The 24,690-nt window shown below is 50.9% G+C and overlaps 3 protein-coding genes across 3 annotated transcripts; 2 read left to right on the plus strand and 1 right to left on the minus strand.

Annotated features, from left to right (window-relative positions):
• Positions 1-1,154: 1,154 nt before the first annotated feature.
• CSUI_000349 (atp-dependent clp protease adaptor protein) lies at positions 1,155-8,613 on the minus strand. The gene is made up of 5 exons (XM_068060583.1): positions 5,002-8,613; positions 3,651-3,791; positions 2,933-3,078; positions 2,114-2,346; positions 1,155-1,881 (listed from the first exon to the last, which is right to left on the minus strand). The coding sequence occupies exons 1-4, from the start codon at positions 5,805-5,807 to the stop codon at positions 2,114-2,116; spliced, it is 1,326 nt and encodes a 441-aa protein (XP_067927434.1). The 5' UTR covers positions 5,808-8,613; the 3' UTR covers positions 1,155-1,881.
• A 1,033-nt stretch (positions 8,614-9,646) lies between these two features.
• Positions 9,647-15,085, plus strand: CSUI_000350 (uncharacterized protein; the record flags this gene model as incomplete). Its single annotated transcript, XM_068060584.1, has 7 exons — positions 9,647-10,911; positions 11,877-12,062; positions 12,401-12,602; positions 13,075-13,179; positions 13,867-14,144; positions 14,485-14,585; positions 14,989-15,085. 5 exons carry the CDS (start codon positions 9,647-9,649, stop codon positions 13,924-13,926), a joined length of 1,818 nt encoding a protein of 605 aa, XP_067927435.1. The 3' UTR covers positions 13,927-14,144; positions 14,485-14,585; positions 14,989-15,085.
• A 1,678-nt stretch (positions 15,086-16,763) lies between these two features.
• Positions 16,764-24,404, plus strand: CSUI_000351 (uncharacterized protein). The gene is made up of 4 exons (XM_068060585.1): positions 16,764-18,104; positions 18,631-20,748; positions 21,481-22,764; positions 23,587-24,404. Exons 1-4 carry the CDS (start codon positions 17,725-17,727, stop codon positions 23,825-23,827), a joined length of 4,023 nt encoding a protein of 1,340 aa, XP_067927436.1. The 5' UTR covers positions 16,764-17,724; the 3' UTR covers positions 23,828-24,404.
• Positions 24,405-24,690: the final 286 nt, after the last annotated feature.

Consider the following 24,690-nt stretch of genomic DNA (forward strand, 5'->3'; position numbering starts at 1 on the left):
CCTCATGTTCTGAAGTATTTACTGTCTCTCTCGCTGATCATCCATACGTCTCGGTTTCAGAAGAAAAAGCTCTTGTATACCTGATTCGTTCCATAAAGAAGTTCTTGAAAATGTTAACCTGCAACCCCGCTCAAGCTCTCTGGCCCCCTACCCTCCCTCCCCCCGCCTCCTACGGCATCGTCTTCCCATAAGTGTGAACCGAGTTTCCCTGCTTGTGTTGTATCCGAAAGAGTAAAGCTTTTCGAAAGAAAGAGTGAGAATCTTACGTTGAAGACCACCTCTCATGATAAGATCACAGAGAGAACTAGGAACAAACACGCCTTATATTGTGTCTCCAGATATGTCCCTCCTCTTCCCTGCATCTCATCTTCTTCTGTAAGGTGAAGCTACTGTATGCTTATCTTCTCGTGTGATAAGAGCGGGAGAACAAGCAAGTGAGGTTTCCCTCGTCGTTTTTCAGTCTGCATGCTATTTGTATTTTTTTTTGGTCTGCATGCTATTTGTATTTCTTTGATGAACGAAAGTATGGGACTCTCGATTGATTGAATTGTATTGGGTCTGGAAGACCTTTCTCTAGTCGGGAAGATTTCAAGATGAAGCGTACTAGGATGAAAAACTGCATGCAGACAGGAAAGTCTTGTTTTCTGTGGTCAAGGACTTCCTTCGTTGGAGAGATGTCTGTCTGAAGAAGATTCTATCTCCAAGTGTTATTTCTTTCTCTCGTTCTTTACGATCACACCAGGAAAAAGAGCTTTTGATCAAGAACATGTGGTTGCTTTATGACGTGTTCCTCTTCATCTCAACACAATGAAGCATCTGTTCACCTTCGTGTGGGAGAAGAAACGAAGCTACTTTCTGACCGTGTATGTATATATCTTGCCTCCTTCCGACTGTTTCGAAAACACATGCACTCCCAACATAGCGAGATGGAGAGAGAGATCCGAAAAGAAACTGCGAACAAGATCTGCCTTCTGCAGTCCAGTAGAACGACAGCTACCCCCTCGTGTGAACTGATGGCCTGCCTTTTCTGTTTATCTTTGCTTTTAAGAGAGTAGGAAAGGGAGACCAGAAAAGCGCAAAAAGAAGCGCGCCTGACCACGTTTTCCTGTATGTGTCTTATGTATTATTATAGAATTATTAGACTTAGGGAGGTGGTGATAGGCATCAATGAGAGAGCTAGTGAGGTGTGTTTTCTAGGATGGACAAGAACAGCCACAAGAAAGAGAACGCTGCACTGGAACGATTATGAGGCAGGGGATCGATCACACGAGGAAAGGACGACCGACGTAACTCTTTCTCTTCTTTTCTTCATCTGACGCCGGAAGGGCCACCTTCTTCGATGTTTTTTTCTTCTCTCAAGTTTGGAAGATACTTTTCCTTCGATCGCCTACCCCGGATACCCCGGATAGAAGGCGTTCATACACGTATATCTGTAATCCAGGTATATACAGGAGGAACGCGCGTATTCTTACCGAGAGGGAAATCTCCATGTATTCTACATGTACGATGTAGACAGGAGAGGAGACAGTAGAAAAGTAGTCAATCAGATTTAGAGTGTTACCCCCTTGGGACATTGGTTGTCCTGTGTGCATGCACTGCGATGTACTTCTTCCTATGAATCACATCCGCGCGCATCATCACACAGCTAGCCAGCGATGTGTTCTTCGCATGCATGGACTTCCCAAGTGGGTAGCAATACAAACATCTCTTGATCTACACAGTAGTCATTCCGCATACTCCTTTTCGGGAACCTCACATCTTGAGAAGTTTCAAAACCTCCCGACATCACTCTAGCTCTCCAGCTGTATCAGAAGATAGGAGAGTCATTTTCCTGCATCGAGTTTGTTGGATGACTTTGTTTCCATACTGAGAGTCTTGCACCTGCGGGAAGTAAAGAAGCGCGCGACGTGAATGAGATTTAGAAAGAGAGAGCCTAGACTAGAGAGTCGTCTTTCGGTACCCCAGGAGACGGCAATGGCGAGTAATGAAAATGGTGAGGATGGTCCCCAGTTACAAGAGACGACGATTAGAGAAGCTCCGTCCCTCTTTACCGATCTAAAAGAGTCGTCGTCAGTAGACAACCGTCTATCTGTCTATTTGCTTGCTACAATTCTCATTCATCGCTGTCAGTACCTTCACCTCCACCTGTATTATTGTCATCATCTCCCTCATTGTTTTCGTCGTCGTCGTCAGAATTTCCTTCATCGTTACTATCCTCGTCAGTCCCTCCGCCTCTTCCTCCTCCTCCTCGTTCATTGCCTTGGTCTCCTTCTCCTCCTTCTGTCCCTTTATCTTCTTGCTTCTTGCTAGGAATCATCGACACAGTTAAACCAGATGCCTTAAGTTCTGTGATATACAGAAGAATAGCCATAGATAGACACAGGGGAGGGCAGCAGATGATTCTAGCCAACGCTTGCAGCTGTATCATGGAAGAGGAAGGGTTCTTGGGAAAGGTTAAAGAGAAAACAACATGCTCGGCTCTTCTAATAGAATTGCATTGCACGGTTTGATTCCCTTGACATTTTCACTAAGCGTAAGTGTTTTGATGGGTGGATACGCTGGAGAAGTGTAGAATGAAAGGAAGATTTGTAGTCTCATGTTTTACTAGAGCGAAGGTCAGACAAAATGAGGAGCCCGAGTAACGGGGGTGAAGTCTTCTTCCTCTCTTTACAGACCTTCTTTCTTCTGCATGAAGCAGTTGCAGTTGCCGGCCTGTCAGTGCTGCACCCTTAGGTGCAAGTGTCGACAGGTGTGAGGTGCGCCATCAGCTTCCCTTACGGCCTCTATTCCGTTCTAACTCGCCGTGTACATGTCCTCTACCTCGACGGTCGTAGGAGTATGGGGGAACGGATCTCCTGCTATAGAACATATATGGTGAACTGGATACGTGTTACAATACAGCATCCTCGTTGTGGCAAAAGCACAGACTTACTCCGATGGACTTCTTTAGCCTTTTCTCGCCAGGTCTTCATAATCAGGGCCAGGCCTGTCTTGTGTGCATGCACGGTGATTGCATGCGCCTTGGCTTTGGTCAGTGTCGGGACAGCCTCAACGAGAAGTTCTGTGACATGTGGAATTCTGCATAAACACACAAACCACATCATTCAGCCACCAGCATCGAGGTAGATCAGGTACCTTGCTTAGTCAGTTCGCATGCCTATACACCCCGTAGAAAGCATCTCCCAGTCGATAGGCTGGTGGGCTTCTGTTCGGTAGAAAAGCCAGAAAGATCTTGCAGTGAAGCGGACATAACACATCAACAGTAATGAGGCCTCTCAGGTATAAACATATGTATGTGTATTCGTGTGTATATAGATCTGTGTCTTTCTATTCTATACATATCTCTTTCTATATATGTATATATCCATGAAAACACTAACCAGGGAATCCTTCCAGGTTTCCTAGAGAGGTCTGCCGTTCTCATGGAGTAGCTTCATGGAAGCAGAGACTTCCTTCTATCACAGGAAAGAAGGCAGAATCGTGCTAGCCAGAGAAAAAGTATTGCTGGTACAACCTCTCTTTGGAGAGAAAACGTTCCGGAGACCAAAAGAGAAGTCTCGTTTTCAACAGCAATAAAGTTCTCATCATATGCAAATCCTTCGGTAGTAAGAACACGACTTTAGGAGCTGGACGGGCTTCATTCAGCTTACGCATGAACATCGTCATTATGAAGTACGAGCTGCCAGGCTTGTAATCGACGACGTCTTTTCTCTTGCTTCGCTTCGTCATCTACTGCCTCTTCTTCAGTAATTCTTTTCTCATCTTTCCGGCGTTCAGCAAACTCGATGGTTCTGAATAGCACACCCTGACTCTTGATCGACATTCAGAGCTAGTACATGACCGATGCACACTCCTCAACATACATATACAGACACACGCGGGTGTGTATATCAGATGGACATATATATAGATGGATAGAGATATGCGGGAATCTGAAGGAATGTCTACTGGAGATGAAATATATACACAAGATATGTACATATACATATATATATATATATATATATACATTCATGCATGTAGGCAGGTGTTGGGAGGTGAAGTAAACCCATAGGCATGCGTAGTATGACTGGATGGCGAGATGATCCTAGAGGACAGTGGGTCTTCTTCATGTACTGTGAAGCTACTCCCTCCTCAAGTACGTGCACATCACGGACATAGGGTACCACCACGGGGAATTAATTGCATGCAGGCCCCGGTCGTACACCGTTGCGATCGACTGCCGATCCTTTCCACCTCCCCAGCAAAACAAAGCACTTGCCTTTTTTCTCATCAAGGGAATTGAGCAGTCATGTACAGGCCAGTTCAGCAGTCCCCCAGGAGGTCGCATGAGAAGGGAGTCTGCGCGCCTAGCAGGAGCTCTATGGCTATTCCTTTACTTCTTCGGACTGGGACGGCGTGAGGTAAATACCCTCTTTCACACTGTATGCATGTAAAAGCCATGTATCAATGGTGAATTCGAGGTTATGTTGCTTGAAGAGGCTGTCTGTGACCTGAGTTTTCGCGCTTGAAAAATGAGCTGATCTGTGAAATGTGCCCGAATGTACATCTGTGTTTAGGGTACTATGCTTACGTACATTCTTAGCGGCGTGGATGGAGGGTAGATCGAGGTAGGTATTGTCGACAGTCCCTGAGGTTCTGTGAGGGCGATTGAGAGTTCGAGATGTAGCGTATGTAAAACAGTGCCAGCAAACGCGTCTTTGTGGTGTATATACACCCCGAAGGGGACAAAAATGTGGGATGGAAAAATCCCACCCACGTGAAGGGTGAGCTCACACTGAGGAAGCCGGTAAGGATGCAGTTAACTTACACATGGAGGTCCCTCCAGTCTTCTCGTTCAGTTACATTCGAGATAGATAAATAGATAGATAGAGAATGTAAGGTTATTTCCCAGCATACAGTCCGGTATACATGTATATATATCAAAGCGCCAGCCATGTGTGATGAATACTGTTCTCCTTTCTGATGAGTCAACAGGCGTATTTCTCGTTGCTTTCTTACGTGTCTTGCATTCGTTCCCTTTGAGCTCCGTCACCCCCTACGTCATCTGAAGTTGTGTCGGCGTCATCCATGCCAAGATTTCCTCCAAAGAGTATCTGACCCTCTCCTTCTCTACCTTCCTCTCCTTGACGATAGTAATAACCCTGTACCATCCTATCTTTCCTGCTGAAGCCCCTGGAAAAGATGCTTGCAGGAGGACGAGGAGAAGACAAAGCTGAGGTGAAGCATCCTCTTGTACAAGAAGCATGAATCGACACTGGAGAGTTGTGCGTGAGAAGTCGATTCGCCAGTTCTCCTCTTATAGAATGGCAGGCGTGAAGCCTAGCGACAGCGCGTTTACTCTGCCGGGCTGGGAAGCAGGTAGGTGAAACAATGAGAGGCGAAGAAGAAGACTGAAGAGGATGGACTTTCGCGGGAGTAGTAGAGAATACAAGAGGGAACTGAAAAGTTACGGCGAGTTTTCTCCGTATGTTCTCTTCTCCAGGACGACAATATTGATTTGGAGAAAAAAGGTGTTCATAAGAAGAAGGACAGACAGAGCCAGCAGAATGGTCTGGGGAAGAGGAAGGAGAGGGAAGGTCTACGTAGAGGAGAGCGGGGGACCGGGTCCCGTGAGGAAGATAGGCAGAAGATGGAGAGAGTACTTTGAGGGGAGGGATATGATTCGGTGGAGAGAGAGCACGCACAGCGAGAGAAAGACCCAAGTTAAAGTGGAAAAGAAAGTAAGACTGTAGAAAGAAAAGGAGATTAGATTGAGTATACAGTAGGCGAAGTCGAAGAACCAAACAGCGCATTGCCATCTTCATGTATGTGTACGTGTGTATCTTCACGTCAGTACTCTCCGTATACGGAATTGCACGTGGTGTATGTAAGAGGTCGGTTGCCGGTATCCATGGTCTATATATAAGCTAGATAGATAGATTTAGGATAGACAGATAGATAGATTAAAGATAGATAGACAGATTTACAGGAGGATGAGAAACACTAGGAGTAAGACTTATATAGATCCGAAGTGTGTATGATGCATGGAGTATTTCGCATATGTATTCCCTGTCCAGTGGAGAGAAAGAAAGTAGCGACAGGAAGACAACCGGAAGAGCTAGCCGTACTAGGGTGGTGATACGGTATCGTAGAGCGAGTAGGGATTCAACGTATTCCCTGGTGGCCAATCAGAGAAGCTGATCCTCAGGAAAGTGAAGAGACGGTTATCTCCCTCTTGCTAAGCATCCATCACAGAAAGAGTTATCTGCAAAAGAACAGGGAATGTAATACTGAGATTTCTTGCAGTAGCAAGTGAATGACTATGAGAAGAGGCAGCGTACAGATACGGACAGGGATAGCTGCAAGTGTTGAGGAGACGTTGTTGACGGAGGGGAAGAGGTGTACCAATCCCAGGTTCTATATGAGGAACAGAGAAGGAAACGATGAAAACGAAGAAAGCTATACGATATCCGTAGAAGAGACCCTAGCGGCAATTGTGTTTCATTGGGCTGTCCGGTTTCTTATGGCCAGGAAAAGGCCACGACGGGGTGTCGATTAGTGAAGGGGGTGTCGGAGAGGGAGAAGCTCGCGGGGCCCTCGTTGAAGTGGAGACATTCTGCCTTGAGGGATCTGTTCTGTGATATAAAGGTAGAGCTGTAAGAAGCAAAGAGAGTTCCTGAGAACTGGGACTATTCAGAATGACCAAGTCACCACGAAACAAACAGAAAATGTCGGCAGGACTGAAGAAAAACAATGACAGTTCAACCCAGAGCCATGGAATTATTCGAGCGCCTTGCACAATCAAAGGCAGCGCTGTCTGTACAGACGAGGTAGTATCGTGAAGTCCACAGAAGACAGAACGAAACGTTGACGGGGGAACAGCCCGTCTTGCGCTAGAAGAAGCAGACAAACTTTGTTAGGCAGATCGATCCAGAAGAGCAACGCAAGAGATGGATGCATGCGGTGTGCAGCTAGCTCTCTTTTTCGATGCTTGTCTCCTAGGCTGTCCAGCGACCGAGTTATCGATCTTGTCGATCAATCATTAGAGGACCCAGAAAAACAGCCAAAGATCACCCACAGATATGGGAGATAGCGAATGAAAGTAAGCATGAAAAACATAGTGAACGCCACAGTACGTTGGTAGCCCCCACCTATGTACGCCAGTCACATGAACCCGTTTTGTCTCCATCCGCGGTTACCGCGACAAAGGGGGTGGTGCGCATCACGGAGACGTATTTCTCATCGCAGCGGTCGTCACAGAACGCATCAATCTTTCGCCTTTTACTAAAGATTGCCGTGTGACTTCCGCATCAAATGCGAGTATTGTAATTTTTGGGGCACTTCGGTGCCAACAATCGTTTGAGAATCACCGCCAACATGTAACAAACCGGGGATATAGCAGATTCTTCACTGAAACGGTGGGCTGTGTTTCTACTGTAGGCGCATCAATTTCTTCGCAAGTTGGGGATACCCTAGAGGCCCAGTGGAATGATGCCTCAGCGTTGCGAGGAGACTTACCTCAGACAGAAAAGAGAGAATAGAATCTCTGACTGTAAACTCATCAGAACACTCACGGAACACCGCTTATTCCCTTCGCCCTTTGTCCGCGGCACCTCTAAACATCGGAGCCCGATGTGAAAATTCTGTCAGACCACAAGCAGTTTCTTGAGTCCCGATATGGGGAAAAGGCGTTCGTTTGCCCCCATGCCTTAGCTCGTTTTGTGCCCTGCCCCTTAACACCCAGCACCCGCGTCCTGACAGATGTAGTAGGCTTCGTGTGTGCCTTTCAAGTCTAGGAATACTGATAGTGACTTTTATCATGGCAGCATTAGAATCTCATCTCGCTGCAACGGTTATACTACACCGTGGGGGGCTTCGTCCAACGAGCTGGAGGCATACCTGTCCGGGAAAGTGGGTTAGACCCTACTCTGGCACCATTCGGGGTTTCTCCATGCATTCTGTTAGGTTAGGTGAACGTGAAAGAGCTGGTCGGACGCAAGTCCGGGCCTTCTGGCGCGCTGGCCTGTCTACGACAGCGGGAAGGCTGCACGCTAACCCCATCGGACACTCTCAAAGTGTACTAACCACACAAACTCCCAACCGTGTTTTCTGAAGAAACTTCATAGTTGGCAGGTGCGCGAACGCAACCTGCCGCTACCAGAAATTCTGCAGTTGGCACCCCCGATTGGGAGCCCATAGCTCATCACAGCAGCAGAGTGCAGTGCCCTGCTCCGAACTACGACAGGGTGATGGGTGAGCCACCCCGAGCGCCTGCCAGGTAAGTTTAATCAGCTTAACAATTCCTGACCCCCACTCTACATGCTAAATCACAGCGTATAAGTCTCGAACCGCCCGAAGAAAAAAAACTGCAACCCCATCTTTTACCCACTCCAACCGATAATACTTCGCACTGCAGCTTCAAGAAATACCAGGCTACTTTCCAGAAGCACTTATTTCTTCTGGTCTGAGCGAGTTTCGGATACTGAGTACACAAACGGATATCGTTAGCCCCTGGGGGCCCCAGAAATTGCCGACGACCCTTTCGGGTCGACGAACGGGAATTGGAGTAGTTTTCAACTAGCAATCATCGCGCATCCGCTAGGCGTCACTTGCAGCGACATTGCCCCTACCGCAAGGATGGGGTTACCTTCTCAGGGAGGCCCCCAGGTTCTTATCCCGTCTGCGGCGTATAAGCGCCGTCCCGTTTGTTTGGTCTCTGTCCAAGCACGCAGCGCTGCCGACAGCTGTAGCAGTGGCTCTTTCTGCACCTCCTACAAAAGAACTTTTAGCAGAAACGTTACGGGCGTCCTCGAAAAACATACGACAAATAAATCCAGATTCCTGAGTTACCGGTGGTGGCTCAACGTAGTGATCCGGGGGCGTTACCAGGTTGCTCGGGTTGTATTGAAGAGCGCAGAGGGAGAAACGAGGCATTTTCGCGACAGTTCCGCTCTCGCTGAAGGCGCCCCACTAGTCGAAAATCACATTTCTAAAAGGCTCATTCGAACCGGGAGGCAGGGTGACGAAGGAAAGCAACAATCACGATTATTGTTGTCCCGTGAGTGGACGTACCGCCCGGTTCGCTGGCCGCCATAGTGCACTTTTCTCGCTCTACTGTCCGGTGCGCGCTTCTCGTGGCATCAGCTGCTGTCGAACTGTCTGACCAGTACTTATTGCCTGATAGCTGGATAGAACGTGTTCTTGTAGGTTCTATTTTTTATTATTCCCGAGTTCCTTGCGGCATGCAAGCGGGGCTGTGAGGCGCCAACGGGGAATAGCACGCAATACTTTGAAAAACGATTGGGAAAACGCGTAGAGGCAAATATTTTATACAAGAAAGTGTTCTACTGATCACGAGTCTACGCTTTAAGAACGACTGTTCGCATCCCAGAATTACTGGCAACTCAGTCACCACAGACGGCCGGAAGACTCCTCCGTGCCGGCGCCTCGCCGACCTCTTTCACTTCCTGTCCACCGCCTGCGTCCTCCGTCCGGGGCTGGCAGTTTGTTCTTGACAGCAAAGAGGAGAAGACTGTCTCTGATGTGGGTGTCGTAGCTGTATTGTTGGACTACTACATAGGTAGAAAATCAGGCCTCGTATCTTTCTTTGCCCCACTACATCTTCTAGCCCCCTGAAATAAGGTCAGTCTCTCGTTTGCTCACCATGCCTGTGCAAGTCAATTTCGAGTGGCAGGAGACGGAGGAGACTGTGCTGTTCACTTTGGACATTCCCAGGCTTTCGAACCTGAAGACTTCGGCAGTCCGAACGGTTATCTCTCCGGCCTACATCCGCGTCAGCGTACCTCCGTATTTCTTTGAAGCTGACTTATATGGGGAGATCGACGAACTAAGAAGTGTCTCCACCATCTCGAAGAACCAGCTGTTTCTACGACTGGTGAAGAAAGTCCCGAGGATCTGGAAAACATTTTCAGCACGAGAAAACCCCCAGCTCACGAAGGAGGAACTGCTCGCTCGTAGGCAAGCATCTCTGGAAGTGTACGAGGAGAATTTGAAAAAGCACCGCCAGCAGCTCGCGGAATTAAAACACGAAAAGCACAAACAGGCACAAGAAGAGCAATGGCGAGTGGACCGTGAGACCCGCGAGTGGCTTGAGAAACAAAAGGAAATCGAAAAGACAAATTTTCTCCGAGAGCTGTACAGCTCAGACTTCTCGGACAGGACTAACCACCCAGAGCCGTGCCGAGTCGATGGGGCCATTGACGGCTTCCATGAAGAGCCGCTCACTTCTCACGAGCCTCGCTCGGACTGCGTCGACGGCGCTGGAACGGTGGCGAATTCCCGGAAGGTTCTGATAGTGGACGATTCCTCTAGTGATGATGACAGCTTTGTGGTGCCACCCAAAGACGGCTCAGAGAAGAATCCCAGAGAGACAGCCGATAAGCCACGACATCCGGCGCGAGATAGCTCGTCGCGGTCTCTTCCCATTGAAGAAGACATTGGTCGAACCGAGCAGCACGTATGCAACGCCGGCAAAGAGAATGTTTTAATCTCCTCGAACACAGAGCAGCAGCTCCGGGGTGGCGCTCCACCCCAGAAAAAGACAGTTCGGCTCAGTTTCACTGCTCGTAAGCATCACCGCCTGCCTGCTAGGGGAGAGAAAATTCCTCCCTTCCCGAAGAACGCGACACAGCCAGTCGGCCCCAGAAAAGACAAAGGCGCCTCTCACGAAGGAGACCCCGAGTGGCTGAAACAGAAAGGAGACAAGCTCTTGCGCAATCGGGACATGAAGAGTGCCATTGAGGCGTACAGTGCGGCGCTCAAAATTGCTTCCAGTGCACGATGCTTCGCCAACAGGGCGCAGTGTCATCTGCTTCTCGGCGACTTCGACAAAGTGAGCGATACTCAGCCCTACACCAGGGTCGCTTTATTGGAAGTCGGTGTAACTCCCCGTGCGGCCCTGAGTGCAAGGTTAGCTGTCCTTCAGCGGAAGCGTCAGCAGCGGCCATTACTGGGGGCATTGCTACAGGCAGACCTCTCCCCCTTGGCACGCAATCCCTTTGCACAGTGAGATATCTCCACAGGAGCATCGGAAACCTCAGTTGCGCGCCCGCGACTAGTATCTACGGATGTACCCGTGGCCAGCGCAAAACGAACAAGCACGCCGTATAGCCCAGGTGCTGCCCTCTCTCCGTTAAAGTCACGGAGGGCAAAGTGGCTAGTTTCCTTGAAACCAGTGTGTGCCGGAACTGTGTCCACTCTGCACACCTGAGGCGGCGTCGGTTTACTCGGTATTGATGTCCTGGAGTCGCGGCTGTGTTGCCCTGTCTCTACCAGTGCATCGAAGATTGCAAGCACGGCCTTGGAGTGATTAGCTGGAGTCAAAAGGCGCCCGAAGGCCACATGGCTCCCAAGTTGAGCCCAGAGAGCGCCCGGCTTCGCGCCGTCCTGTATAACAGAGCCTCTGTGTGTTTCCTCGCCAGCGGGAAGTTTGACAAGTGAGACGCACTTCACACACGTACGATCCCAGTTGCTCGCGCTTGAGCGCCTGGAACCCCAGCCTACCAGGATCTGCCGAACACGATATAGTTCCGAAGAAGACAGAGACCATCTCAGCAGCCTACCCAGTCTGGCGTGCAGAACTGCCGTCCCCGCGCCCATAACCGATCCGATGCAGAGAAACATGCTTACCCCCATTAAGTCAGCTACCGACTTCCTGGCGACACGCCTAACGGACGTTGATGCTGTCCTGTTTGGTTCGCGCCTAGTGGACGGCGGCACTACACTAGAGCTCATAGTGTGAGTGAGTTGACAGCCAGACTCAGCTCCACCCAATCCAAGTGCCCACGCTGTGCCTGGAACCGTACCCGGTTCATAACAACGGTGGTCCGCTGTTTTCGGGACGCTTCTTTGTTACGGGACGTTATACTATAAAGCTCGGCTCTCTGGCTCATTGTTGTTTGTGACCGTACCTCTTCAGAGCAGTTTCAGCAATTGAACGATGTCTCTGGTGCACGCGTTCGCAGGGCAGCGGAGATGCTCTCTGAGGCACTGGTGGACACCTGCGGCCTTTCTCTAGCAGAAGCGAAACGTATCCAAGCAGATCTGAACAATGTGAGAGGGTAAGCAGTGTGCCGCTGACCTGCGCAGCTGAGTTTACAGGTGTGACGTTTTTATTCAGTGGAGCGCCCGCTGAGGTGACTGGGGTGACTGTCTCCCAGATCGCTGTGTGCAGTCTTCAGGCCGTGCTCGCAAGGAAGCGCCGCGCGGACACGGCACTCCGGGAGGCCTTACGGTGGAAGACCCAAGCAATGTCGGCACCGCGGGCAGTTTGCCGGATGCCTGGGACCCCCATTGGACATAGGCTGGAAAAAGCTCGAACTCTGTATAATCAGGCTCTACAGGAAACCGAGGCCGTCTCTTCGTACGGTCTCCTGCACGCGGTGAATCTCTCAAACAGGGCGCTAGCACATCTTCAAGATGCTTCCCCTGAGGCATGCCTGGTTGACTGCGACGCTGCTATGGAGCAGATGGCCAGGTCAGGCCTTGCAATGCACACTTGGTCACTCAAACACGACTGGGACAGAGCACTTTCTTCTCCGCCGGAACACAAGGACGGCGAAGTCACAGAAGAGGACCCGCAGCCCGGGTGCTTCGTGGTGGTAAGCAATATTCCTGAGAACATCACCACCACCAGCAAGACAAAGCAATCCTCGTTTGTTTGTTCACAGTGTCAAGAGTCGCTGCAGAACGCCGGACGAATGCGTGTCTCCGCATGTGTGTACTTACTCGTGCGGCTTCTGAGCCGCGTACGGGGTTTTCAAGCCGAGGACGTCTGGGGTAATTCCTATAAACTGCGTTAAGTCGTTCCTGAGACCAATCAGCCAGGAAAGGAGAGAGAACAGAACGACTTGTTGCTATTGAGCCGGGTCGGGGTATCCTTTGTTTCGAGGTCCCATCTGTTTCTTCCGTCTCCTAGCAAAGTTGTCGTCTATATACATTCTCGGATGACCACACTTATCGTGTGTGTGGGCGAAGGCAGAAGGCCTGTCAATTCTACCTGCGTAAGAAGCGACGCGGGTCCAATCTGAATGAACTGATCTCTTCGTTGCGTTCTGTTGGGGTTTGCTGCAGACCAAAGCGTCTGAGCCTGCCCTAAGAAATGTCTGGCTGAAGCTGCTTCTGCGGAGGAGCAGTGCACTGGAGCAGCTGGGCCGTACCGAGGACGCCTTGGGAGGAGTACTGGATGTTCTCCGAGCAAGCGAAAACAACGCACAAGCAACCGAGATGGCCCGCAGACTGACCAAAAAACTCCGCGGCTCCACCACAAAAGACCGGACGGGGGAACACGGAGTACACGACACAGCTCACGACAGCAATTCTGCAGAGAGCGACAAGGGCAAGTCATGCAACTGAGCCAGTGCATAGCACACTAAAGCCACTGTCCGAAGTTAAGCGCTAAGTTCCACAAGTTTTACTTCCTAGTGCACTGACAGTCAGAATCCTCTGGCTGGTCCGGCCGCAGTATTGTTCACGGCAGGCAAAGCTGAGAGTGGGACCGCCAGAGAGAGTTCTCAGAACCTTGTCACTTGGAAAACCTAGTCATTCAGTGGAGTTCCTGGTACCCGTTCGGCGTATCGAAGGAAATTCTGTTTCCACGGACTCTGGGGACTTTTCACTCGGCGGCCATTTCATTCAGCCTGCAGCATACTTTGTCAACCCCCCAAACCGGGAAGCATGCTGCAGCATACACGAGATCAATCTGATCACCGTCGCGCTTCCACAGGGAGAGTACTACTGAAGGGTTGGCCGGCCCAGCTTCTCCCCGCTTATGCCCACATAAGAACGTACTGGTGTCGCTAGTTTGCCTCTATCGAGCAGCAGCCATCGCAATCTGTGGCTTCCACTACTCTATGGCTTGTGCAGATGAACCTTCTTGTGGCCCTCAGACGGCTACGGCTGTTCAGCAGAGACTCGAGTCCTTGATGGGTGCGGCTGCGTCTCACATGGAAAAACGACAATACCAGGACGCACTTGACCTTTATCAGTTCGCCGCAAGGGTCTCAGAGAGAGCATGTGGAAAGATGGAACCCTCGCCAGACAAAGCATGGATCCGTTTTCACCGGATCCGTGCGCTCACCAATGCTAGTCTCTGTTTGCAAAAGTTCAACCTTACGCGACATGTGATCGATGCCACGACCCAGGTGAGTCGAAGCCCTCGCACGGCCGCAACATGGCAGTAAGTACATGAAGGAAGTGTAGTAGCGAAGGCTTCACACGCTGCAGCGGCTTCCGCGCCTAGGCTATCTTGTCTTCGAAGCGAAATCCAGATCTTGCACGCGCACGCATGTTCAGTTGCTTGCTCAGCAGGCAGTCGACGAAGTGACTGTGTTAGCGGCTCGTGTGGGACACACTCGGGGGGTGCCACCTCAAGTTCTCTAGCGTGTGTATGGAACAAGAAACCTGTTGTAAGAAGAGGGGTAGAGAGGACGCCGTACGACGAAAGACGCATAAACTGAGAAAATGGCTCCGTCTGTACTGCAGGCACTGGGAGAGGTCGAGATACTCAAAACTGAAATCAGGAACCAGGGTGGGCCGTCCACAGAACTTCTCCTGAAAATGGAGTGCGCATGCCTTTCCCGGAGGTGAGTCGCAGTGGGCCAGGTTTCAGTTGTACTCACGCGTGAGAAGTGCACACCGGAGCACCGGATACCTTTCTGCCGTTTGTCAGGCTAGCGCGGGGAGACGGATAGGAAGCCGACTGCTCACCCGGTCAGCTGTTCAACGCTGTCATCTCGTTTCTAATCTGTCACCTTTTCGTCTGCTGTTGCAGCTCTTGTGCGGATGCTGCACGCTCGCGCCTTTGTTCTTTCCGCAGTTTGTTAACGGGATTCCGAGGCTGGCGCCCCGACTTGCGGGGGGGGGTGGGGCTCAAGTAGAGTCCCAGACGGTGTCCACGTTGCACGTGTCAGCTACGCAGCAGGACCCGTGTGCTGCCTCGGACGGAGTTCCTTTGGCTTTGACCTGTTATGCGCGGTGTCCTCTCAGGGGTCTGGCCCAGCGTCACCTGGAGCTGGACGGGGACTCTTGCGTCGATCAACACAGGCTTCGGGCAATCCTTTCCGAAGTGCGCAACGCGGACTAATGTCTCCAGCAGCGCGAGAATGACGACAGGAGACCCAGACTGTGCTGTGCGCGCCCCCGACTCCATATCCAAGTTGAAGGCACAGGCAGCTGCTACTGAGCCCGCAGGAATACACCGTAGCTAACGACACTTGCCCAGCAAATCTTATCCAGCGCTCCCGGCTCGTTCCCGACGGTGCCCGATCTGTCCGTGGCCTCTCTGGTTTGTCGAATACGACATTCGAGTCTCGTACAGTGTCACCTATGCAACACGGACTTTTCAGTCTGCTCGGTCGCGGTGCCTTTCATTTCCGTCAGCGCCGCTGCGCAGCCTTCCTCCACTACGCAGTTGTAATCATTCTCCTGTGGCGGTCGTCGAGACTGTTGTCAGATAATAAGGCTTGCTATCGTATTCTGGCTGCCGGGGATTAGATTCGTGCCACCTCGGCAAGCCGGCTGCTTCCGCTTTTCACGCTCTCGGTCCTATTTTGGTTGGGAAAAAAAGTGTTGCTGCGGCCTCTCACGGCCCAGTATTGAAGCTCAGGGAAGCCTGGTCGTAGCTTACGCCAGCTCTGCTACACCGTTGAGCGTAGAGCGCGCCCGGGACCGTAGATGGATGTATCGTTGGTGTCCGGACACAGGCCGTTTCCCAGACCTTGACCTCAGGAGCTTCTTGCGCAGCTACTTAGTAGTAAACAGCACAGAACTCGTTGGAAGCCTTGTACTGGCACTGCTGTGCACGCCGGAGTGTCGACGCCAACCCGGAACGACGGGAGTCGCGACTTGAGCCCTCAGACTGTCCCGACTTGAGCACGGAGGCCATTTTCTCTGACTAGGGTATGGCACATGAAGCCAACGAAAATTGTGGCTTCCTGAGCTGCGTGAACAATTGTTAGGTGAATGTGAAAGAGCTGGTCGGACCTAAGTCCGTGCCTTCTGGCGCGCAGGCCTGTCTCTTTGATCTTCGGGGTATGACAGCGCGAAGACTGCACGCCAACCACATCGGACACTCCACAGGACAGTTGCGGCCAGGGAGTCAACATAAAAGGTCCACTTGCACTTCCCGGAAAGGTGCTCACGGCTGCATTCACTGATATCGACTTGCTCACCGAGTCGGTATCAGTGAATACTACGGTGAGCACCTTTCCGGGAAGTGCAAATGGGCCTTTTACGTTGCACCGCAGGCGTTACAGATTGTCTCTGCTAACGAGAGTGCACAACAGCTGAGGTACTCTATACAGACAGACCAGCACGGCTTCTACCTGCTCGCAATCTTCCACCCCGGGGTCCGCTCAAAATTTACTAGCGGAGCGGTACTTGATTCTCACTTCACGATCTCACGCACTGTGGGGTTCTAGTGTAGTTAGGCGGGCTGGTTTGGGGGCTCTGCGGTCAGTCTCAGTCTAGGGCATACCCTTGTACGCAGTGTGACAGCCTCTGGCCGACGGAGGCTGCGTCACCGTTCACTAGTTCGCCATGGGAAAATGCATAAGCTAGCCCAGCTCTTCTCCGGCTGGCCCGTCGGGCGCTACCGTACCACTCGACCCTCCTCCGCTGTAGCACCGGTGTGCCGTCTCACGACGCCAACGGTGTCTTCTGCGCATGCGTCGAGGGGAAAAGACGGCGTGGCCCGTGCAGCGTGCCACAGTACGGGTTTTCATCGGAGTTTTACCACCGCTGTGCCCTGTCACGCCTAAGGTTTTTCGACCACAGGTGCCCAGTCTCTTGGAGTCCTTTCCGCGTGTCTCCTCACTCGGCAAAATCGCAGTGTGTACCGGGCGCGCCTTTAAAAGGTGACCTACTAACGCCTGAACATCGACAGGTTGTCAACCTCTTTTTCGCCGTCGAGCGCTTTGTAGGCTTTGCTATTGAGTCCTGTCGTGTCTGTGGGTAGCCACTGCTCTACGAGAATCATATTTCGTTCCTTCTGCAGTCGCGATTTGCTTTGCCCGTGTCCGACATCTCGGCTGTCGTGCAGCATTAGTGTTCAGGCAGGTCTAGTCTCGCTGTATGGAAGCCGTTGTGACCCCGGGTGCGAGTGAAGTTTTCCAGTTTCGTCATCATGTCTTACAAACTTGCATTCCCATCTCAGTTTTTCTCCTGGTTGATTACAACTGATTTACGTGGACCAGAAGCAGCGACAGCCGCTTCCTTGGCTGCCCGTCTCTGAGCTGGAGTCGTCACGAACCTTTTAGTTAACTACGCGGGTTACTCTGGTCAGCTGTCCTGTTCCTACATGTATGCTGTACGTGTAAACTCGCGTTTCTTTGGTTTCCGTTCCCGCATGATCCTGACCGCAAGACACTTTTCTGCGAGCGAACATTTAAGCCGACTGTGGTGTACCCCCACTTCTTTGGAGTTCGTGAACGTGCCGTTAGTGTTTTTTTTTTCTTTTTTTTTTTCTTGGTTGGAAGGGAAATTGGACGTACGGGAAGTTGCACTTCCGTGCGTGTCTGATTAGCAGCAAGCACAAGCGGGAAATCAAACTCGGTTCCGGTTTCTGCTTAGAGAAGGCAGCCTCGGAGCTTTCACTGACATATGCGGAAACGCTTGTGTGTACTACGCGAATGTGGTGTTCCACCGAGGAGACCGCCCAGAGGTACTCCAGCCTTTGGGCTGTATGTACATTGTACTGAAAGAGAAGCGTATACGTCATAGCTCATGGCCCATCAGGACAACATGCCGGCAGCGACAGCAACACACTCCCTACCGAGGGAGAGCCTCTCTGCCTGTGGAGATCGCGTAGTTGCCGATTGCCTTTCTGTCTGCGAACCTCGACCCAGCCGGCCCTTGCTGACTGGCAGTGAAAGAGAGACAGGACTTCACGAGTGCGTCCAAGGACCCACACCTCTGTCTGCAAGGAAAAGACATGACACAGCAAACGGAAACAAGTATCGAGAGCCAGCAATTACAGGGGAAAGCTGGGAGAACAACAACGAGAAGATGGAGAAGCAGAGAAGAAGAGTCCTTCAGATCCTCTTCGCTGCTTGCACCAGTACTGTTGTGGTGGTTCTAATGTGTTTTTTCGACAATGACAGCTTGTAAGATACAGTCCATTTGGCGTTTTTCCGATTGCTTGAAACATCATTGTCTACTCATGCCTGGGTGCGCTCATACATGAGCTGCGTGTATCTTTTCTGACGCGGATGGCACTTTCGGTGTATGCGCCCTTGTGGTATGCGAGATTTTTGATGGAGGTCTTGGTTAGGTGTGTCGTACATCACAGGGGAAAATGACACAAGGTGTGATGTCCCTCACTGATCTAAACGTTTGTTGCTAGAAGCGAAAAGCCTAAGAGACATATCTCTGTTTTACGGCAGCACCCTGTCTGTTAAGTACTGGACACTTGAAGCACGGCGATCTCACCGCCTATTAAGTAGTGGGCACTTGAGGCACAACAATCTTACCGCAGCACGCCACGACTTATCAACCATCACTTCCCATCGTGTGTATAGCACGAATCACTAGCGACATACAAAATGCACAGGCAGGCCCGTCTTCCTCCACAGTGGATACGCTGAGACGGCACCATGAGCATCGGAAACGTGTGGCTTTTTGTTGCGTCAGGTTTGTTATGGATGGGAGAGATGTCTTCACCCAAGAACACCATGCAATCACGTTCTTTTACACAAAGCTGTGGCGACAACGTGAAGCCCCTGTAGATCATGATGACGAGGTATCAATCTTCTATCCTTCTCTGCGCGCGGCTGTCCGTCTTTGGGATGGCGGAGTTTCGCCGCAGAACAACACCACGCATGCGGATAAGCTTCATGTGATGCAGCAGAAGCAAGACAGACCTCAGAAGAGAAATAGCGAATCAGCTGGTAATCAGACAGCACGCATCCGGCGCGGATCGGCCGGGTCTTTACGCCTTCCAGATGTCTCGTTTCTGCCGAAGTTTTTCTCTCATGCTTCTCAGTCCTCTTCTTCTCCCCGTGCGTCGTCAGTCCCTTCTTCTCTTATGTTTTCGCCCGATGCTTCTTCCTCGTACTCTCCTCTGTCGTTCGCAGCGGGGTCTGGACCGGACTCCCCGTCTTTGTCTGTCTCACCCCTTTCATCTTCCCCAAAGCGCTTTTCTTCTTTTACTTGGCCACTGCCACCTTTGTCGGAGCCTTCTTCAATCTCGCCGCTCTCATCCTCCTCAAAGCCTTCTTTTTCCTCTCCTCGTTCTTCAGCCCCCACTCGGGCTCTACCTGTTACTCCTGCGCGGTCTGCTGCTCCCCCTGGCTCCTCGTCATCTCTGCTCGGTCCTGTTGCAGGTGGTGGTGAGGCACCAAACGGAGTGAGGGAAGAAGGGCCCGGTGTTGTGCAAGAATACCGAGGTACTTCAGCGGCTACTCAGCAAACCACCCTTTCGGACGAAGGTGAAACACCGTCAGATAAGGAAAGACTATATCGACAAGGACACGATGAAAACGAAGGTGCGGATGACGGAAGAACAGAGCTACGGCTACAGGTTACAGGCGAGACACAGGATGGTGAACTTCAGGAAGACAACAGGATAGAAAACACGGAGGTTGAAGAAGAGGACCCGGAGGGAATGCCTCCTGGACGGCGTGTCGCAGACAGAGGGACAACGCACGAAGAAAAGGGGACACGTGAACGAGCACCGCAAGGAGTTGACGAAGGTCTGCGAGGGGCCTCACGGGTAGCAGCTGAGAACGAGAAAGGGGGACGTGAGGCCCAGCGAGAACGCGGACACTACGAAGAAGGTGGAGATGACGAGAACGTAGGAGAGGCTCATGACAGCTCGCCCCAGAGTACAGGTGAAGACGAGAGGGTAAAATACGAGAGAGGGGGAGGTAAAAACGACAGACAAGCGGTCGAGCGCGAGGAGAGCGAGACTGAAGAAGAGGGCCTTCAGCGAGTGGAGACGGACAGCGAAGCGACGGGTGAACCAGGTGTTGAAGTATCTGGAGAGACAGAAGACAATGAACCGCAAACAGTTGAAGAGGAAATACCAGAGGGAAACGTGAGCACTGAAGAGAAGGCAGAACAAGTCACTGACAATGACATCTCGGAAAACACAGCGGATGACGAATCCGGAGGACAGGAGCTCGGGGGCCAACAAGGGGCTACGCACAGCGAACATGGAAAAGGAGACAGGGAAACACCTCAGTCCACAGATCATAGTGAAGAGGAAGAAAAGAAGGAGAGCAAAGCACTCCCTCCAGTACTTGAAAACAGAGTGAAGGGAGAAAAACATCACGAAGGAAGCAGACACCATCTCACGAGATTGCTACCACACTTCAGAATGTCTCCCGCAGAGAAAAGCCATGCCGTTGGGCATGTTCACTCGAACGTCCCCCAGTTACCCCCCACTACGGTGCTGTCTGGGGAAGGAGACGCCGGCGGGGAAATGGAGACGCAGAGTGCCACATCTATGGGTGAAGCGGCAGGATCGGTGCGGAGACTTACAGATGTAACTGGAGATCAATCAGACTCTGATAAGAAGGAATCAAGAGAAACTTCTGTGAGTAAAGAAGAAGCAGAGAATAAACCAATGAGTGAGAGTGCCAGTATTTTGAATATTCAGACGGAATATTCTACGCCACCAGATGGTATACCTCCCTCATCACTCTCGTCCAGTTCTTCTCCTGGCATCTCACATGTAGAGGAAAAGACTTCAAATCTCCTCCTTCTCGCATGGGAAGCTTGCGGGGTCTTCACCTGTGGAGATGGCAGGTAAATTACATGTCACTCGTGTTTCTTCCATGTTTCGTACGTTCCGCCCAGGTAATCTAAGACTTCGTTCCACTATCGGATCTTCACTGGAGATAGTTCTGAGTCTGTCCGTCTCTCTCGTGCAATTGTGTTTCGTCGGGACCGCAATCTTCTATGACGAAAGCTTGTTGGTATTGTTTCTTTTGTTAGATGGGTAACTGTTTCGATGGTCGCCGTCTCACACATGCATAGCTAGATAGACGGACGGCGTGCGCATCAGCCGTGAAGTGGACGCGAGAAAAGCTGTAAGAAGAAGCGTACGACGAACAAGGTTAAGGGAAGCGAGGAGATATTGTCTGTGGTCTATGGGACTTTGCCTGGAGAAAGACACTCCGTTTTCTTTTTGATTGACTTTCCCATGCTTCGTCCTTTTGTCAGTACCACTGAACTGGGATGCCCGCGTCCTGCGATATCAGACGCACTCTCACCGATATACATCTGTATCTATATATACATATGACGGGACCGATGGCACGATCTAGTTCTCATATGTGCAGATCTCTACGGTTTTCTACTATAGCGTAGTGCGAGTGATAGTGCACCGAGTTGGCTAGAGAAGATATGTCTGTATTTGAAGACGATACATGAATCACAGGACCTCAAAGCATCCGAGAGGCACTCTGCTTAAGGCTCAGCTCAGGTACAGATTTCCCGTCTCGCTTTGTCCCTTTGTGATAATGATTTTTGCTTCAGCGTATCTGCATTTCTCTCCTTCTCTTGCTTCTCTTCTTTCCTCGCGTCTCCCTGTTTCGTCGTAGGAGGTACGGCATACACCACAGTGAGTTCGTTTATCTCTTGTCTTCTCTGTGCCATTTGTGGAATCTCCGGGTTCCTCTTCCTCTACTCAGTCTCCTCGCCTTCCTCATCGTCATCAGGTCGTCTCCTTTACCCGGCTAACTGTCGTAGCCTCCCACCAGCCAATGAATTGCGATGCTCTTCTTTATCTCATCGTTCTGCTCCTTTGCTTGACGAAAATACTCCACGTGACAGTAGCGAGGACAGAAAGGAGACTGAGGTAGGAAGGATGAGCGGACACAGTCGTGAAAAAACGAGAGTGTCCAACAAGGGAGAGAAAAGGGACGCAAATTTGCCTCCTGCGAATGGCGTGGAAGCTTCTCAAGGATACCTGAGACCCGGCGAAAACGAAGAGCCTCAGTTTGCGAGGGGTGATACAGGCAAACGTCGAGACGATTTCTCTTCCGAATCTAGGGCAGAACACCACCGAGGACTCGTGTGCGGAGTGGATGAAGAAGGGAAAACGCTAGACGGTATCGTGGTTGCTCCGCCTTGTAAAAATGAAGTGACATCATTCACTGAAGAAGAGGAAGTTCCTCAACAGAAACGTAAATCAAGTCAGGTGAAGTGTACATACACTTCGTTGCCTTCGGCGGCTGTCTTGGGCACTGCTGAAGGGAAGGGAGGAAGACCCCGTGGTAACAAACAAGACTCTCAATATCGTCTTCGAGATGAAAGTCAGGCAGAAAATTTATCGAGGTCAAGGCAATTACAGATAAACGGCGATGTGAAGTCTTCACAACAACAACGACAACGTTCTCCCTTTCTCCCTCCTAGTCTTGGAAGCGCTTCAACTGTTCTGCCTTATAAAGGAAGGGGGGGAGGAAGAGAAGGATACATTGAGCTAGCGGGTGAACCTTCAGGAGATGATTACACTGGGAGACACGGGAAAAGAACTAGCCGACATAGTGAAAGAAGAGGGCGGTACCCAGATGAATCTTGGTCACTTAGATATTCGTTAGAAGAAGATTCTGGAAACACAGGAAAAAAGCTTGCTTCTTGGGTTTACAGGATCGTTACACTGACCCTGCTGAATGTTTGTAATGTGACCTGCATGCTTATATTCGAGTATATTCTACTCAGAAACGTCCTCGCTGGCAGCGGGCAAATCCGGGTGTACAGGCAGTCTCTTTCCTTGCTTCTCCCAGCGGCGGCCCCCAGGGAGAACTTCTCCAGTTTCAGGTAAGGGTGACGTCATAAAAAGCAAGCTGTTTTGTACTTGAGCTCCATGCCTGCATTCCTTGTATCACTCCAAAGGTCATATGCTTAGTTGTTACTGAATGCGATCGTTGTCTAGAGAGCGAAAGAGCTACTCTCGTCATGCTATGGCCGCAGCGAAGATTCACCGAAGTTCTCCCCCGTCTGTCAACCAAGATGGAGTGTATGGACGTCCACTTCATTACCGGAAGCGTATCCTATCTGTATAAAAGATATCCCTCTATATGCCTTGAGCTCATCTTTGTATGCGCGGCAGCGGCCTTCCCTCTCTTTACTCCAGGGAATAGAATGGAATTTCGAGGTGCAGTGCAATACTCAGGACTTTACATGTGTTGTTCAGAAGGGAAATAAAGTTTTCTCGTTTTTACGCACATCGGTATCTCATCACCTTTCTGAATAGCAATGCGATACGACTTGGGTGTGGAATCAAGAACCTGAAAGGCACTCCCGAGTGTACTCGCGCTCCTTTCCGGATGCACAGTCCCTATCTGGTTATGGCTTGCCGCGCACTCTCACGTCCGTTCTCAGACACAGTTTTTACTTATGCTGTAGAATATGCTTCTTTCTTTCATGCTTATAGAGTGCGCAGATTCTTTTCTTCTTCCTTCGTGCCAGCGCCATCTCAGCCGATTGGTTTCTCATCGTGCTTTATAGTTCCTCGGCTTCTAATGCATCTTTAATAGAAGGTTTTCTGTTGTAAGCTTACGGTCTTTGGTCTGCAGTTCATTCACCCACCTTCTTCTTCCTCCTGTAAACTCTCTGTACCTGTGGTGTTTTGATTCACAGCGTCGAAGTGGGGCCTGCAACATACGGCATTCTTGTTTTAGTGCTCCTTGTCCTCGCCCAGAGACTGTGTCTCTCGGCGCTCAACAACGAGAAGCAGCGGTACCCGGTGGTGTGGGTTGAAGATATGCACTCCCCTGCATGCTGTAGTTACCACGTTTCTCCGAGTGGGAGATGTTTTTCTCGGCCTGTATCCTTGTCTCCTCGAGACCGGAGAAAGAAACCAGGGAAAATTCTGAAGTAAAACAAACACCTGGCTTGTTAACGAGACAGGCGGAAGGGGTAGGGAGGATATTGTTAGGAGGGGGGAAGCAAAGACTAAGGAACCGTGAGGCGGGTCTTCGAGCCAGAAGAGATACCAGATAGTACTAAATCAGCTGGTTCAAAGGATAAGTCGTAGGGTATGTGTGAGTGACTCGGCGATGAACGGGTGTCCGCTCAGAAGGCAGGAAGAAAGGGCAAAGGTATGCAAAGAACGGTGTCTCGTCACGGGGCTACGAACGAGAAGCAGAGACGGGGAACTTAAGCTGATGACTGCACTTGCTGACTTCGCTCTGTTCCGGGATACCTGGAATCTTTCCTCTCCGATTGATATCGCGGCGCGTGGGACTCGGGCGAGCTACTTCGATGTCTGCAGGTCCAGATAGGTGTATTCTGAAATTTGTCGTTCTGAAGGACGGAGTCCTGTCTCTCTTCTGCCAGAACTAGTGGAGATCTCATTGGTATCCTCGTTTTTTATTTTGTTCCCTGTACTATGAACGCCCTTTTCTCGGTAGAGGTCCGCAGGGGCCTGGCTGCATTACTCCATCAGATTGAGGAAGAGGCCGTCTTAGTGAATCAACAAGCTAGCTGTACCGCAGGTTCCCCTCTCGAGGATCCTTTCCCTAAAGAGAGGCTGGGAACGGATGATTGTCCAAAGTGCACAACCGTACTGCAGGTACCGCACGGAAGGCAGTACTTTCCGAAAGCTACCAGTCAGGGTGCATACCGGCGCATTCTCCCCATGTTGAAAGCGCGCACCAGCTGTCTCGAGGGACGAAGAGAAGTTTATTTGCAGGGCAACACATAGTCACTCCGCATGACCTTATTGCACTCTAGACAGAAAGC

The sequence above is a fragment of the Cystoisospora suis genome (assembly GCF_002600585.1).
Source record: "Cystoisospora suis strain Wien I chromosome Unknown contig_154, whole genome shotgun sequence".
Lineage (NCBI taxonomy): Eukaryota > Apicomplexa > Conoidasida > Eucoccidiorida > Sarcocystidae > Cystoisospora > Cystoisospora suis.